Source organism: Arvicola amphibius, chromosome 4 (genome assembly GCF_903992535.2).
Source record: "Arvicola amphibius chromosome 4, mArvAmp1.2, whole genome shotgun sequence".
NCBI classification, from domain to species: Eukaryota; Metazoa; Chordata; class Mammalia; order Rodentia; family Cricetidae; genus Arvicola; species Arvicola amphibius.
Window position 1 is genome coordinate 152406652 of NC_052050.1, and position 16751 is coordinate 152423402.

Genomic DNA, 16751 nt, shown 5'->3' on the forward strand with positions numbered 1-16751 from the left:
ACATCAGGCACATCCTGTCAAAAGCTATTGGGGTTCAGGGGGCCTCCTGAGAGGGCCACACTTTGGGGTGGACTGTAATTCCGAGTTTCTGTGAGCTGCATTTGAAAGTTTCTGAGTGGGATCTTCAAGTCGGATGAGCAGGAAACCACGTGTTTAGGGTTTGGGTCTCTAAGTGACCATAGCTTAAACATATATTTTAACCCATGCATTACTAGGTAGCACATGCTTATAACCACACCACTCAAGGGACTGAGATGGAGTGAAGGCCGTGAGTCTGAGGGCAGACAGGGCTACACAGTGAAGCCCTGTCTCCGTGAACAGGCTCATAAACCATTTGTTGGTTTCATGAAAAGTAGACAGACCTTTGGGGGAATCATTGAGTGCTGGCCACAATGTGGGACAGCCCTCCATTGCTTGTGAATGGACTCAACCCCACGCACAAACTCATGCACAAGGGCTCCAGCGTATTCGTCCTCTCACTGAAGGGGTTCCAGGGACACCTTATTTTCAGCCTGTCATGGATTCTGGTTGTGGCCATAACTTACCAGTCATGTCCTGTGCCTGAATAGGCGGAGTTATCTCAGATGGGTCACTGAGCCCATGTTTATTGGCCGACAGAACCCGGAAGACGTAGGACTTCCCCTCAGCCAAGTCAAAGACAGCGTACCGAGGTGATCTCACCGCCGTCTGGGCATTGACCCGCTGCCAGCTGCCACTCCCGACTGCGGACTGCAGGAGGAATGGGACAGAAGGTCAGAGTCTCAAAAAGATGGAAGGGACGGAGATTAAAGAGAGTTTAGGAGAATGTTTATGATTCCCTCACCACTTAATGAGTCACAGTCCAGTTAAAAGCTTTACCATTCTGCAGCAACTTGGAGTGGTGGCATGACACAATCCATGTGTCACACAATGGTGAGGTCACATGGCAAAACCATGGTGCTACTTAGCTCACTGAACAAAGGCCTTTGGGGAATTACGTCATTTTGTTGAATTCAGTGTTCAAGTTTGTAAAAACCAAGTAAAAGAGATACATAAGGCATAATGGTATATCTTACAAAGTATAGAGGTAGAATTTGTCAAATATGTTTGTATATGTGTGAACATGTGTGTGTGCCGGAGAGCAGCCTTCTTGGGTATGTGGCCAGAATACCTTCTCAATGAAGTACATCAAGGGCTCCTTCCCACGGGGAGAAGGAGGATCCCAGCTGAGGACCACATAGTTCCTGCTGATCTCTGAGGCCTGGACATTGGTGGGAGGTCCTGGGATCTGAACATCACCTGCAGGAAAAATGAACCGAGTGGGTGCTGCGTGGTGATACTCAACCATCCCCAGTATAACCCAAGGCACTGCCCTGGTGAGCTGGGCATATGGCTCAGCAATCAAGAACAATGGCTGTTTTTCCAAAGAACCTGCCTTTGATTCCTAGCACCTACATGGCGGCTATAACTTCAGTTCCAGGGGACCCACTGCTCTCCTCTGGCCTCTGAGTGCACCAATCGTGCACAGGGCCCATAGACGCACATGCAGGTAAAATATTCATACTCATAAAATAAATATTTTTTGAAAGACTGCCCTGCTACAGTTGGCCATTTCTACTCAGGGAAAGCAAACAGATCCCAGGCATCTTTATCCAGAGTCAAGGCAAAACCACTCCAGTAAAGATCATTCCATTTTATTTCTGGAAAAAAAAAAAAGAACAAAAAACAAAACAAAACAAAACACACACACAAAAAAAAAAAAAAAACAATTCCTAAGAATCTTATCCAAAAGTCTTTCAGAGTTTCTACAGGGCAGAGGAATCAGAATCCAGAAGTAATCAACCAACCCAGGATTGTCTCTTGCTAGGATCTGAGAAGGCAGATCTGAGAAGGCAGGCAGCATTGTCAAGGAGCCTGTACTGGCCGTACCTTGCTGATGTCACCATGCTCTGGACTGAGATCTTACATTAGCTCCTAAGGCGCGCTCCTCTTTCCTCCCTCCAAAGACCCACACACACATGTGCAAGCACTGGAATCTATGCTTGTTTATTTGAACTTCAGGAGAGACAGTGATAAGCTCTTTGCAGATAGCTGTGAAGGGGTATTTATGATCAGAGACATCTGGTATACCCACGTCCCCTCTCAGCCACCTACATTGTTTAACTACATGTGAGGTGGTAGATATTTGTGTTCGAATTTATGAGAGAATTTCACAGGCCTCTTTAATTGTTATACAAAATATGAAAACTTTCAGTTAGATTAGCACATGATTAAAATGGTTTGAACAGTCCCCAGGACATCTCTCTGCCCTTTGCAATATCTAATTGCTCCCTTGGGTCTCAGCTCCAGGCGGCAAATTGAGCAGCCACATGGAAACAGCACAAAACAAGATTGGGTTTCACTCTGGGAGCCACTTCACAGAGCACAGCGCGCTCCAGGGGGCTCAGCCTGATCCGGAATCATGCCCGTCCGTGGATTGGATTTCACAGAGGAGTCAGCATGTCTCCAGGAAAGTGGGGAAACAGAGGTGACTGAGGGAACGGGGAACACCCCAGGACCCCACCAGCCCTTCTCAACCCTTACATGTGCACAGCACCTAAAAGGGTACAAGCAGGGACACCAGAAAAAGGCACAGAAAAGGTTGCCAAATTCCCAGAACCAAATCACTTCTGGTGGAACAAACTAGGGAGAACATATCGTGTACAGTGCCTGCCATCCTGGAGCAGGCAGGAACTATACACCAAATGGCATACTTGAGAGCTGAGACCTATCTATGTAGTTTTGGGGACACAGCCTCTAGGCATAGAAAAAAAGTGGACTAAGAAACACTATTGGCTACCAAGGCAAGAAGTAAAAGTCCAGTCTTTGCAAACAGAGAGCTTGCACTGAGGATGAAATTCTTGAGGCATTTAGACTTTCTACAGTATCCTGGGGGGGGGGGGAGGGGGAACAAGTAGCAGATCTGCAAAGACCCTAGCTACAGACAGAAGAAACCAGGCTGGGGATGGCCTAGGGAGCCAAGAATGAATTGAGGAAATTCATAAAAACACAGCTAGGGTGAGAGGAGAGATCTGTAGAGACAAAATGAAAAAAAAAATAGTAACCAAATACTTCTCCCTGTGCCTTTCGCTGTAGACCTGGGTGCAGCTGGTTAGCTACAAAAGATCTTGACCTCTTTTCACTTCCTACCAGTTCTCTTGGGCCTTGACTCAGTAGGCCATGGTTACACTGGATGAAGATGGAGAGATACAGAAATACTTCTCAGACTAAAATTGTTTGGATAACGAAAATACAGAATGTATAATATATATGTATATATATATATATATATGTTATTTTATCTTATTATTATTTAAATGTTTTCCACCATCTTTTTTCCCTTGGAAGATGACACTGTCAAGTTCCAATCTAGAATGTATAATAGAAGCCCAGACCACATCCAACACCACAGCCATTGAGAGGTTGAGCTGGGGTTTAAGCTTTGGGCTTCTGGGTCCCAATCCTGGGCTTTGTTCCCTCTGTTAACCCAAGAAAACCACCATCACCCAGAAGAAGTATCCTTAAGTTACCAAAACCTGAGGCTGATTTGGAATTTGTAGAGCTCTCAAGGGGCCAGAAGTCAAGAGAATGAGAAACGCAAGCCAAGGGCTACAATTTCCAGAATAGATGGTCAACTGAGCACACAGGGTACGAGCTCCGTGGTTCAAGGCAGACCACGGGATCCTGGATATGGAATCAGTAGAAGGAAAGCAATCTTGCCGGGGTAGCAGGATCACTGAATGACTACAGTGATTGCTGCGCAAGCCTGGCGACCTGAGTTCGATTCCCCAGGACCCAAAAGCTCTAACTTCATTTCTGTTACTGTGATAAAAAACACTCTGACCAAAAGCAAGGTAGGAGGGCCATGTGTTTGTTCAGCTCCTAGGTTACAGCCCATCACTGTAAGAAGTCGGGGGAGAATTCAATCAAGAACTTGAAGCAAAACCATGGAGGAACATGACTCGCTGGCTCATTGGAGCTCATACTTAGCTAACTAGCTTTCTTATAGTCTCCAGACTCAGCCACACAGGGAATGGTGCTGCCTACAGTGGGCTGGTCCTTCCTACATCAATTACCAATCAAGACAATCCCCACAGACATATCTGCAGGCCAATCTTATCCGGGCAATGCTTCAACTGAGACTCCTTTCTCAGGTGATTCTGGGCTGCGACAAGCTGACAGGGAATGCTAGTTAGGACACTGTATAAAGATGAAAAGCGAGAGAGAGAGGGGGGTTTGCATAAAGTTTAAAAATACATAAATATAATCAACCTTAGTATATTATGCAGGGACATTTAGCTTCTCCGAGAATGGACTATCCTTTTTTTTAAAGTGATAATTCAGTAAAAACTGGAAAAGGTAGATTATATTAAGGAAGGAGCATTTCTATGGATGGAATATTTAAAGGAAGGGAACCAACCAACTGTGATGAGGGCAAAGAAGAAAGACAACAAAAAGATAAAACTGCTGGCGTGCCTTTCTTGGTCAATAAAAGTAATGTTTCCATCAACCTACCAATCACAATCCCAGAGAACCTAGACAGCAATGAGGACCCTAAGAGAGACACACATGGATCTAATCTACATGGGAAGTAGAAAAAGACAAGATCTCCTGAGTAAATTGGGAGCCATGGGGACCATGGGAGAGGGCAGAAGGGGAGGGAAGAGAAAGGGAAGGGAGCAGAGAAAAAACATATAGCTCAATAAAATCAATTTTAAAAAAAAGAAAAGGAAAGTAATGTTTCCATTTCATTGAAACAAATGTCTAAAGAACTATCTGAACTTAAAATCAGTCAAAGCTGAGGAGGTGGGGAGGTTCAATGTTAGAGTAGAAATGAGCAAACACTGGCTTGATTCCTCGGCACTGCAGGGGGAGGCTGCGGGGGAGAAGGAGAGGGGAAAGGAAGTAGGGCTAGATTATACAAAACATTACAGGAAAAGGAGCTTGCTAGTGGCAGATGTTTGAACTCAGACATGATTTACTTAAAAACACTATAGAATCTCTTTAAAGATTAGTGAAGATGAGTATTTATGTTTATATGACCAGAAGAAGCAGGCTGTCCTGGTTAGCGCTTAGTGCCCCCTTGACACAGCCTAAGTCACCTGAGAAGAGGCTGAGGAACTCAGCCTTAGTTGAAGAACTGCCTCTGTCAGGTTGGCCTGTAGGCACGTCTAAGGGACACAGTCTTGATTGCTAATTGACAAAGAAGGGTCCCAGCCCACTGTGGGCGGTACTCTCCCTAGGAAGGCGGTCCTCAGCCATATGAAAAAGTTATCAAACCATGAGCCAAGAAGCCGTGAGCAGTAAGCAGAGTTCCCCCACAGTGTCTGCTTCTGTTCCTAGCCTGACATCCCGCACTGGTAGGCTGAAACCCACAACTGTCAGATGAAATAAACCCTTTTCTCCCCAAGCTGCTTTTCGTTATGGTACTTTCTTTAAATCATATCAGCAGAATAAAGCTAGAACACAAACTCACTCTCCAAGTTCTCTCCCACTACACCAGAACCTTGCTTCACACCCAGCTTGCTGCAGACCACAGGTGTTGCTATTTTACGCAAGCAATGCCTCACACCAGGGCCAGCATCCCCACGAGGCTGAATACCAGCCTATACCAAGGTTCCCAGTCCTCATATGGGGTCTCATCCTCCTTCCAAGGCTAGCCACAAGGATAGATACTAGCCTCAGGAATGCTCTGATGCCTGTATAAGACACTGCCACACCCAAGAATGTCACAACCACCAGGAAGGGTAGAACCAGCTGGAAAGGAGGTGCAGGGAGGTGGGAACAGGGGAATACCTGAATGCCCTCAGCTTCCTCCTCTGGAAATCCAAGTCCCCGTGCCTGCCGGCAGCATCACTATACCACTCCTGTTGTTGCTATGGAACTGCTTCGCTTACTCGACACTTTTCTTGACCAGCACTATTCTATGCTCAGCATGCTTCCCAAATGCATCTGTGCTTATGAGCTAAAGGGTGGCTCCTCTAGCTAGAAAGGCAGGGCTGGAAGGTCCCTGCCTTGGGGAGTTCTATTAGGCTTCCTGCTTTGTAGTACCACAGGTTTCATCACAGACCCAGGACATTTGTGAAGCAAGCCACACCTTCTCACCGCGGCCTTTGTTATGGGGTGTGAATTCCACCGTCCACACTGGGAGAGCACCACATTTCTCCCGCTAATCCTGCATCCCCTGAGAGTGAAACAGAATGCCTTCCCTCCAGCATGACAAACCTCCCAATTATAGGGGCCTGCGCACAGCAAGGCTGTCCTCTCCGGTATATCTCAAAGCCGTTTCTCGGTCATTCAAATAGCTATGTTTCAGTAGGCCCTGCGCTTAGCACAGCGCTAGACTGAGGGACAGACAGTTATGTGGGGTTGTAAACCACCCTGCTGGGGCTGGCTTCCTCTACTGAGTATTGATCGGGTGTCTCTCTTGACTTTGGAGGTCTTCTGGAGATATATATGACAAAGACTTCTAGTGCCACCTCGAGGTCACCTCTGCAGAATCCCCAAGTGCTTGCCATGGAACTTTACTTCTCTGTGGTCAGGGTTGGAGCATGCTTCCTCAGAGACCCTATAACCTTCACAGGTCCACATGGCGACTGTGGATTGCAAACCTAAAAGTCAATCATAGCCCTCAAGTGCCGTAGGAGGAATCCTCTTGAATACTGTGGTTTTTGAAGAAGAGCCAAGAAGCACCCCTGCCTGCTTCACTGGTAGCTTCAAACTGGTTCGCAGTCTTTCTTCATAAAGAAGGGGAGGGAGGGGTGGGGATAAGAAGAAAGTGTGTGTGTGTGTGTGTGGTGTGTGTGTGTGTGTGTGTGTGTGGTGTGTGTGTGGTGTGTGTGTGTGTGGTGTGTGTGTGTGTGTGTGTGGTGTGTGTGTGGTGTGTGTGTGTGCGTGTGTGTGTGTGGTGTGTGTGCGCGTGTGCGTGTGGTGTGTGTGTGTGGTGTGTGTGTGTGTGGTGTGTGTGCATGTGTGTGTGTGGTGTGTGTGCATGTGTGTGTGGTGTGTGTGCATGTGTGTGTGGTGTGGTGTGTGTGGTGTGTGGTGTGTGTGTGTGTGTGTGTGTGGTGTGTGTGTGTGTGTGTGTGGGTGTGTGTGTGGGGTGTGTGTGTGTGTGTGTGTGTGTCAGGAGCTAGTTTTCTAGTTTTCTCCCTTCATTATGAGTTCCAGGAATCAAACTCAGGTCACCAGCGTTGCCCAGGAGGCACCCCTATCCCCTGACCATCTCACCCCTGGAATGTGACTTTTTAAGTTCCTGCTCACTGCACTGTGATCTGGCCATAAGTCCAAATAAAGTCCCAGGACGTCGGACTCATGGTGTGATATTCGCCTCCTCGGTCCCTCTTTCTAGCTGTCTCGGGGTGCATGTTGATGAGACACAAAGCATCAAGCTTCAACAAGAGAAACACGGTCCCCCAAATCAGGAATGCCATTTGAAAGAGGCGCCACAACCCATTTCAGCTCAAATGTTAGGAATAAAGTTCTTGCTGAAAAAAAAGTTCAAATAAAACAAAATATTCTTTCACTAAGAGAGCTGGTAAGATGGGGTGTGGGGGTCAGCCATGATAAGCTCAGTCTGGGCAGGTCACCCAAAGGAAGTTCTTTAATTCTAACCATTATCACCTGGGACTCTGGTGATAAATTAAATGGAGTCTGGAGTCTCGATAGTTTACCCTGAGACAATGCCTGGCTGCAGGAGGAACCACAAGCCGAGATTGCCCGACCCCCACCCAAGAGCAGACCATTCAAAGGAAATGCCTGGCATTCCAAGACCTGTAGATAGACACACCTGCCAGCACGTCTCAGCAGGACACCCCTAAGACAAATGTCAGCCAGTCAGGGGTCCTGAACCTCAGAGACCCCCCCTCACCCCTACCTTTACTACTATAAAAACCCTATTCTAATTGAGCTGGGGGCTCTCTGGTTATTCCAATACGTTGGACATGCGAAAAGATGGAGTTTGCAAACTTGATTAAAATAAAGGCTCTTTGCTTTTACATATGGGACTCAGTTTCCTTTTTGGCTTGTGGGGATTGCGCAGATTTGGGCATAACATGGGGAATCGCTCCATCAGTACAGTGCTTGCTGATCTCGAATACCTGTGTAGAAAGCCAAGCGTGAACACTTGTTAAGTCTAGCACTCAATTGGGAGGCAGCGACAGGTGAATCACCAGGATTCACCGACTCATGGCAAGCTCCAGGCTATTGAGATACCTTGTCTCAAGAGGGGGTAGGGAGAGCAAAAGAGGAAGGGAGAGAAAGAAATGGGGAAGGAGGAACCCAATGTCAGCTAAGAATCAAATCTCAGCTTTACCTGACAAAGTCCCTCGAAGATGCATTGGGCCCCATTAGAAGATTCACATACGACAGCTTGGCCACTGTCCCTCTGCCCTCAGCCTCTCTCATCTCTAACTAGAGCTCTGGAGTTCACAAGGCTGAAGAAAGAGTGACTTACCTTCAAGGTCATCCTGGTAAATGACGATTTCTTTCTCTCCTTCCAAATGAATGGCTGCACAGAGAGGGTGACAGTGACTGTGACATCCAAGGGTTCTCTACAGGAAGCAGTTTTCCCTAACTTGGGGTGAGTTGTGAGCCGGCTCAGCATTTAGGCAATAAAAAGTTATGGAGGTCACGACCTCTGGTATTTTGGAAGCGTTCCTGATTATTCTCAGCACAATCAGCTCTTTGCAGATGGTCAGAGGACTCATAGTAAGGTAAAAAATTGTCATGACGAAGGGTCCAGTTCCATAAAGGAATCTGTGCCATAGAACTTAAAGCTCAGGCACAGAGTGGCTTGGTGTTGAGAGCTAAGTCCCACCACGTGTGGAAACTGCATAACCAACAGATGGGGAACATGCGACTCTGGGCATTCTAGATCCCCAGGCACTGCATGGTGAAGGCAAGAAGCATTGTCGTGAAGCCCAGGCATCAGGTTCTATTCCTAAAGGCATGCCAATCACCTCCAAGGTGTGTCAATCCCCTCCAAGCCTAAAGACAATATTGATGAAGATGCTGAGAATAGGGAACTCATCATGAGATGCCATGCTTACATGCAATGGGTAGCCAGAGAAAGAACTAACAACATGCAGGTGATTCACGGGGACTTAAATGAGCCTACCTTGTAACCTTCTGAGGTCAACGGGGTCAAGGGCAGCCACAGCATTGGAGATCCGGGAAGGCCTGCTGATGCCAGCGTTATTAACAGCCCTCACGCGGAACACATATGACCTCCCTTCAAAGAGTCCCGTGACAGGGTATTTGCAGATCTTCACTGGGGCATCGTTGCACTGGACCCAGTTGTCAGTTCCCACCTCACATCTTCAAAATGGAAAAGAAGTAAAGACAAACGAAGCCCACATGGTAATCTGCTAAATACTCAGAGAGGTATGCTCACAGAGCAGTCTTCACAGGGTGGCATGCTATTTGGATAAATAAAAGTTGAAATACTGACATCTATTAATGGTAATAAAATAAACCTTAAAAGTATTTAGTAAATTCAATAGCTATCACTATACAAGTGCATAAGAATGGAGGGACAGAGGGAAGGGTGGATGGATATAAATAGATGATAGTGTAGAAATAAGATAGATGATAGATAGATAGATAGATAGATAGATAGATAGATAGATAGATGATAGATATTATTGATAGAAGAATGATAGAGATAGATGATAGAGAGGTAGTAGATATATAGATACATAGACATAGATAATAGATAGGCAGACAGAGAGAGATAGATGATAGACAGATAAATGATAGATAGAGATGATCGATTGAAGGATGATTGATAGATAGATAGATAGATAGATAGATAGATAGATAGATGATAGATAGATAGATAGATAGATAGATAGATAGATAGATAGATTAGATAGATAGACAGATAGATAGATGAGGGAAAGTTACATGTCAGGAAGATAGCCAATACATGCATTTACATGCATAGTCAGGTAAATTCAATCTTTGTGGTTTATAGCTTAAGATAATTCCTGTCATCAAACATGTTTAAGTCAAATCTGCTCAAAAACTTATTTTAAACCCATTGTTGGCATTTTCTGTTTTAGTTTTTCCCCTTCCCTCTACTCCTCCCAGTTCCTCTCTACCCACCCTCAACCCAGATGCATTCCCTTTCTGTCTCTTATTTTAAAAGGACAGGCTTCTAAGTGATAATAATAAAACATAGCAAAATCTAAGATAAAATCAAAAAACTATGGCATCAAAATTGAACAGGACAAGCCACATTGTCAGCAATTCTTTTTGTCAGCTTGAATGGCAAAGCCACAGGGCGGCCCCTCGCCTGTGAGATGAAGTCTGGGAGAGGATCTACCGTCTTCTGTCTAGACTGTACATCTTACTTGAGCTGAGCCAGGGCTGACACCTTACTGGGATCCTGCTCAGGCTACTGAACAGTAAGATACCAGTTTCTAGAACCCTTCCCATGCAGAATTCGCAAGACTTTTGAACATATAGTCCTGTCCAGAAACCTGGACACGCAGGCACAGACTGAGGAATTTAAATATAAACTTCTATGTTAAGTCCCCAGCAGAAAATGGCAGGGTCTGAAAGTTAGTCTTTTGGGCTCTTTGAGTCATAGAGTTGAACATTCATCTTAGAAAGTGCCACCCCTCTTCCCCTAATTATCCCGCAGATGAAGGGTCCATCTTGTTACTGGTCAACGAGCCCCCAGGGGGTCTCCCAGGCCTCAAGCTACTAGCATCATTTATCAATTACATTGGGTAATTGATTGGTAATTTATATTGGGTAGCCAAATAGTGGCTTAACCACTCTCCTGAACGGCACCATCGGCCTACAGTGACATTGAACACCCCAATGTCTTTAGCTATGTCACTGGTGTGTTCCCATCCCTAGGGGAATGAAGCACACGCTCACTTGTCAATGAAGTAGCCGATGACAGGGCTCTCCGTAGTGGTGTTGGGTGGTTTCCAAGTCACGATAACATAGTCTCTGTTGGCGTCATGGCACTGCAGGTCCATGGGTGCTCCAGGAGCCCCTGTGACCAGGGGGTCAGCATCTGTCATGGGGAAACATGTTCGCATCACCTACAAGGTGGGGTCACTGCCAGGCCTGCCCACAGACCCCCAAACTCACATTCTCTCTCATCAGCTTGCTCTTTATCACCAAATTATTTGAACGTGTTTAATAACCTAGCAGACTGACATTAAGAAATATAAATGTCTACATGCATTTAAAAAAACTAGAACACTTAGTCTTATCTGTGGCTTTTTTATAAATTGATCAGAATTTTCCTTCACTTAATTTTACGTGGTCAAATCTTACAAGCAGTCAAAATTTACTAATAATACAGTGGCGGTGGAGTAGCCTTTGCAACACCTGGGGAATACCAACTGAGATGCTTTTATATTTCAAATTTCTTAGAAAATGTGAGAATTAAAAAAAAAAAGACAACTTTGTGGTTAAATGCCTGGGTCAAAGGTTCCCCATTCATTTTGTGGCCTGTAAGTGCAATTTTCATTACAGTACATTGAAGGCCAGCAGAGCTGTTTAGAGAGCTAATTCATTTAACACTTGATTTTCTTATCTAAAATCCGTATTTATTCAGGAACCATGATGTTGCATGCCCACAGAAGCTGAGCATTCTGTGGTTTCTAGTTTAAACCTCCATAATGTAGTAAAGGCCTGGGATTTATTAACCTGGAGTCTACTGGTTCCTCTTCATTCATAACCTCCAGAAAGAGATTAGAACAGTTGAGCTCCCAGGTTTGTTTCCTGTTCTTCCTGCTCATAGTGCTGAATAAGCAAGGCAATGAAACCCAGTTGAAGTCATTGCATTTTTATGGTGCACAGCACCCTGCCAGAGGCACACAGGAAAATGGGAGGTATCTCTTAACGCCAATGCTAATAAAGCCCACAAAACTGTATGGGAGAGCCTGAAATCACAGCCCTGCGTGCTTATGCAAGCTTGCGGGAAGTGCAGAAGCGAGATGTATACTTTTGTTCCTGAGGTAACATACTCTAATGGCACAGCTCTCCATGTTCTAACTGCCACTGAGAGAAAAACCTAACATCCCAAGGGCTTTCTCACACCACCCACACCTGGAGCTGCAGGAGGCTAAACAGAGGGATCAGCTGAAGAGGGCTGGCCACAGGAGACAGAAAGCATGGCAGCCTGGGACAGCCTCCATAACCGGGGTCTCCCCAACAGGCTCAGGAAGGAGCCCACAGAGGGCAGCCTGGGTGGGTGGGCCAGGGAGGGCAGAAGCAGCTCACTGAGAAGGGGACATAACAGTACACTAGGCTTTTCAGGGGCAACGTTCCCAGGCTATGGCTCCAACAGAGTTCAGCCCTGGCTCCCCCGCAAGAAAGATAACTAAGTTCTCTGAGCTTTGGTGTCTCCAGCTGGGAAACAGGGCACCTTACAGAGTTGTCATGGGAATTTTCAGTGGTCTGTACAGATTGTGCATGAACACTTGTCTATACACACCTATACACGTATGTATGATGAGTATTTACAATGCATGCCATCATTGCTATTGCCTGGTGCTATGCCTGGTGCATCATGGTACACTTCCTTATTATATAATTAAGAAGGGCGTCCTGATGAGCCTGTGTTGAGGGTTGGATGCAGGACAGAGGATTCAGTCTGACCCAGGGCATTCTGTAACTGTTGCTGCCATGTTGTGACCATAGTAATCAGTAATGAACTGAAGTCCGAAAAAAAAAAAAAAAAAACCACTGTCATACTGTCATGTGTCAGTCATAACACCAGAGTCTAAAGGAGCCCACTGCGTCCTCCATGGAGCTGAGAGTGCAGCACACTCACTCTGGGGGTTCCCTTTATAAATTCTAGGTGGGTAGGAACAGTAGGGATCAGCGACCGTGCATCTAACTCTACCTGCTTACTCACAAGTCAGGGTCATGATGGCGGACATGCCTCTCATTTTGGAAGGAGCTATTTCTGGGCAGGGGAGTGTGCAATGACCAAGACACCCCATATGCTTTCCTGTATCTCTTTCTTGTCCCCACCTTCCACGTGGCTTCTTCCAACCCCCTGCTTAGAGCCCACCCACTGAAGCACCTCTGACAAAGAGGAAGGCGCTGTGGTCACTGACGCCACCCCGGGACACGATCCTCAGGGTGTACAGCCCCTCATCGTCCTTGTTCAGGTGGCTGAAGGACAGCGAGGCCTGCCCTTCCCCAAAGAACATCTTCGTCCACTTCGACTCTTTCAGTAGCACGTCTGAAACAGCAGCAGAGGGCAAGGTTAGCTCCAGGGGCTTCCTCATCAGCTGCTCCAAGGGGCTCCTAGATGGTGTTCAAGGTCAGTGTCAGGCTGCCAAGGTCCACCCCCCTCTTCTGTTTTTCTGCTGGCAGCTAACACACCAGCAGAGGTGAGGGACAAATGCCTGAAGCCACACCTCCACCAATGTCCCCGCTGACATAGTGTCCCCAGGCCTAATTCACCACAGGGCTCACCATCCCGGTACCACTCAGCTCGTGGCTGCACTCTCTTCAGATCTGGCGTCACCAACAGCGTGCACTTGAGTGTGACTGTCTCGCCCTCTCTTCTGAAGGTCACCCCGAATTTCTCCAGAAACTGGACGTCAAAATGGGTGTACGGAATCACGGATGAAAGCGGCACTGTGGGGGTCGGGAGGACAGATACTGTTGGCGCCCAGCCAGCCTGTGTGCCTGGGTCTCGGCACAGCAAATGTGTTCAGAGCACTGCCAGCTGCCTGCTGGTTCCTCACCTGGTTATGGGGTACATGCCCTCTGGGGTGGGGAGGTGCCTGAGGCTCTGCATCCCCCAGACTCGTGTGCTGAAGCCCTAACCACCGTGATATGAGGGCAGCAGCCCCTTCAAAGGTGATTCAGGTTTGATGGAATCACAAGGATGGGCCCCATGGTGGGGTCAGGGCCCTTACAGAGAAGGAAGAGAGACAGCTTTGTACCCTGGAGGACCAAGAAGGACAACCTATAAACCAGGAAGCAGCACCTGTCAGAACAAACACTGGCAGTCTGAGACATCAGACCTGCAAACCCGGAACCGCGGCCCCCTCTCAGTCACCCTCCTGGGAGACCACCATTCTGTAGTCAGACAAGTAGCCTTCTCTGTCTTGTCATTAGGGACATGGTCACACAGGGACACAGTGCAGACCTGGAAGGATTTACGGCCCACCTCAGCCCAAAGAGTGGCTTTGGGAAAGGCATACCCTTTGGTGCTATGAGATCTTCCTCTTTAAGAATGAACTGTGGACTGTTCTGATCTGTGTGCCATTTCACAGCATGTGATCTAAGCAGACCTGGAGACTTCAACTAGAGCCAGACTAAACCTCAAAGATGCACTCAGGAGAGGGTGTGCTTCAGCAGGAAGTCAACAGGCTGTGTTTAGCTGGTTGTTGCAGCACTGGTGTAAGACTCAGGGCCTGGCACACGCTAGGCAAGCATCTACCCCTGAGCTATCGTCCCTAGTTCTTTGTTGAGACAAGGTTGCATTATGTAGCTCAGGCTAGCCTTCAACTTGAGATCTCCTTGCCTCCGTGTGTGTGCCACCACACTTAAAAAGTAAATTTGAGGCCAGGCAGTGGAGGTGCCCACATTTAACCCTAGCATCCTAGCTCTCGGGAGGCAGAGGCAGGCAGATCTCAGTGAGTTCCAGACCAGCCTGGTCTACAGAGCTAGTTCCAGGACAGCCAGGGCTACACAGAGAAACGGTGTCTCAAAAAAAAAAAAAAAAAAAAAAAAAAAAAAAAAAAAAAAAAAAAAAAAAAAAAAAAAAAACCCAAAAACAAAAAGTAAATTTTTAAAACCCAAAACCACCTGTGATTTAAAACACATGCATACAGGGAAAGTTCAGAAACTGTCTGCAGAATGGAAAAAAGTGATTTTTTTGACCTGGCAGATTAACTGAGTGTCCGGAAGTTCTTACGAACTCCATGATAGCTCCAGCCCTTTAAAAACAGCTGAAGCATGGATGAACTGTGCACTTTAAGGGGTTAACTCTGTGCCATGTGAACTTGACACTAATTTCAAAAGTGCAAAAATGATAAAAAGAAAAAAAAAGGTTACATGGTGAATACAGGTGCACTTATTGTCATTGTGATCTAAAAGTATTTTGTAACTATTACAGATATTTCCAGTATCTGTTTAGAAAGATGGAAATTTTAGTGGAAGAAACCTAGAAACAGGAAAGTACTCAAAGATCGGCATATTCAAGGTGTATGAGACTCCAGCTCCATAGACCCTCCCTGCACCAACCTTAGCCTGCCCCATGCTCCTGGGGTGGTTTAATACCAGCCAAGGGCTAGATGTGGGCCCATCCAATAAAATTCATGCATATACACCAAAATAATATAATTGGTGGTTGCCAAAGGATCTACCCTTAGGAAATGTTGTCATCAACTCTTCATGATTAGGGCTCACGTGTACATAGAATCATGACCAAGCCAGAGCCCACACAGAAAGCACAATCCCTCTGGTGGAAATATAGGACAAATTTAAACCTTGTCCCTAAGCCGTGCATGAGTTCTGTTGGAAGTAGGCCCTCATCTCTGGCAGCCTTCCTCACCTGGTCCGAGTCAGCAGAGCACTTGAGCCTCCCAGGGAAAAACCAACCTGGGTCACAGGTCACATGCGTGGCTCATGACAGGGCCGCGGTAGGTCACTGTGGGCAAGGAGCCTATTGGCTGGTAGGTGGTGTCTCCCCATTCTGATGCATGGTGTTTAAAGGCAAGTGGAAGGGTTTTGACACTGACAGTAGATGAGGGGCCACATCCTCCAGGGCACCGCACACGAGGAAGAGGTTTGTCAGACACTGAGGCAGTGTGTGTCACTGTCGGCACACACTGGCTGCATGTCCCATCTAGACCTCAGGCGGCTGCTCCATATAAATGGCCTAGAGATTTTCTGGGGCATGGAGCGTCTTCACACACAAACTATGACACCATCCCAGATTCTGCCCAGGAATTTATATTCGTTTCTTTTTCCCATTCAGATACATAAAGTCTCTACAAACGATGGTTTTGCCTGTGGCAAAAAAAAAAAAAAAAAAAAAAAAAAAAAAAAAAAAAAAAAAAAAACAGTTTGCCAGCAGAGAAAATTATCATTCAATAGCCCCCTGGCTGGAGAAGCCTGGAGAGGTATTTGCCACATCAGTTTGACCAAGATTTTACCCTGAGAAAATCATTTCTCACCTAGTGATTTGTCACTAAACATCTTTCTAGACAAAGACAGCCAGGTATACTCACATCCAATTGGGAGTCCTACAGAGTGCAATGGCTCCTCATCTCCTCGGTACCCTGTGGGGAAATTTGGGTGAATGTGACACAGAAAGACACAGGCAAGGACAAAGACCTTCTTCCCCTACGCCGGAGAGACAGCAGGAACATACTTCTCACCACCACCGCAGCGTTGGTAGACACTTGTCCATGGGGGTTCGTGGCTACTGCTGAGTAAGTGGCCGTGTCTTCAAAGTTGGCCCTTGGGGAGAGAAAGCAAGTTTAAGAGATGTCCTGACATGGTCGGCCTCCTGAACTTGAACAAAGCATTCCTGGAAAGCCAACCATGTGGCCTGGATCGCTTGTGATTTATTGGAGAACGCCAGCTCTATCTTGGAACGGAAGGCAGGGCATAGTATTAATTATAGATACAGATGCATGCCTGACCCCAAACTATGTGTGGCTTGGACTCTCAGAAAGGAAGGATAGGAGAGCTTCCAGAAATCATTTATTTCACTCTCAAGGAGAATTCATCAG

General features: G+C 46.5%; 1 protein-coding gene across 1 annotated transcript in view; it reads right to left on the reverse strand.

The window, feature by feature from the left end:
• The window catches only part of Myom2 (myomesin 2), a 58576-nt gene that overhangs the window by 29239 nt on the left and 12586 nt on the right, over window positions 1–16751 (reverse strand). Inside the window, exons 6-14 of the mRNA XM_038328146.1 lie at window positions 16388–16476; window positions 16245–16295; window positions 13474–13638; window positions 13076–13237; window positions 10909–11050; window positions 9137–9336; window positions 8474–8527; window positions 1151–1278; window positions 546–729 (exon numbers count right to left, since the gene is read on the reverse strand). Coding sequence (XP_038184074.1) covers window positions 546–729; window positions 1151–1278; window positions 8474–8527; window positions 9137–9336; window positions 10909–11050; window positions 13076–13237; window positions 13474–13638; window positions 16245–16295; window positions 16388–16476 — 1175 coding nt within the window. The remainder of the gene's footprint in view (window positions 1–545; window positions 730–1150; window positions 1279–8473; window positions 8528–9136; window positions 9337–10908; window positions 11051–13075; window positions 13238–13473; window positions 13639–16244; window positions 16296–16387; window positions 16477–16751) is intronic.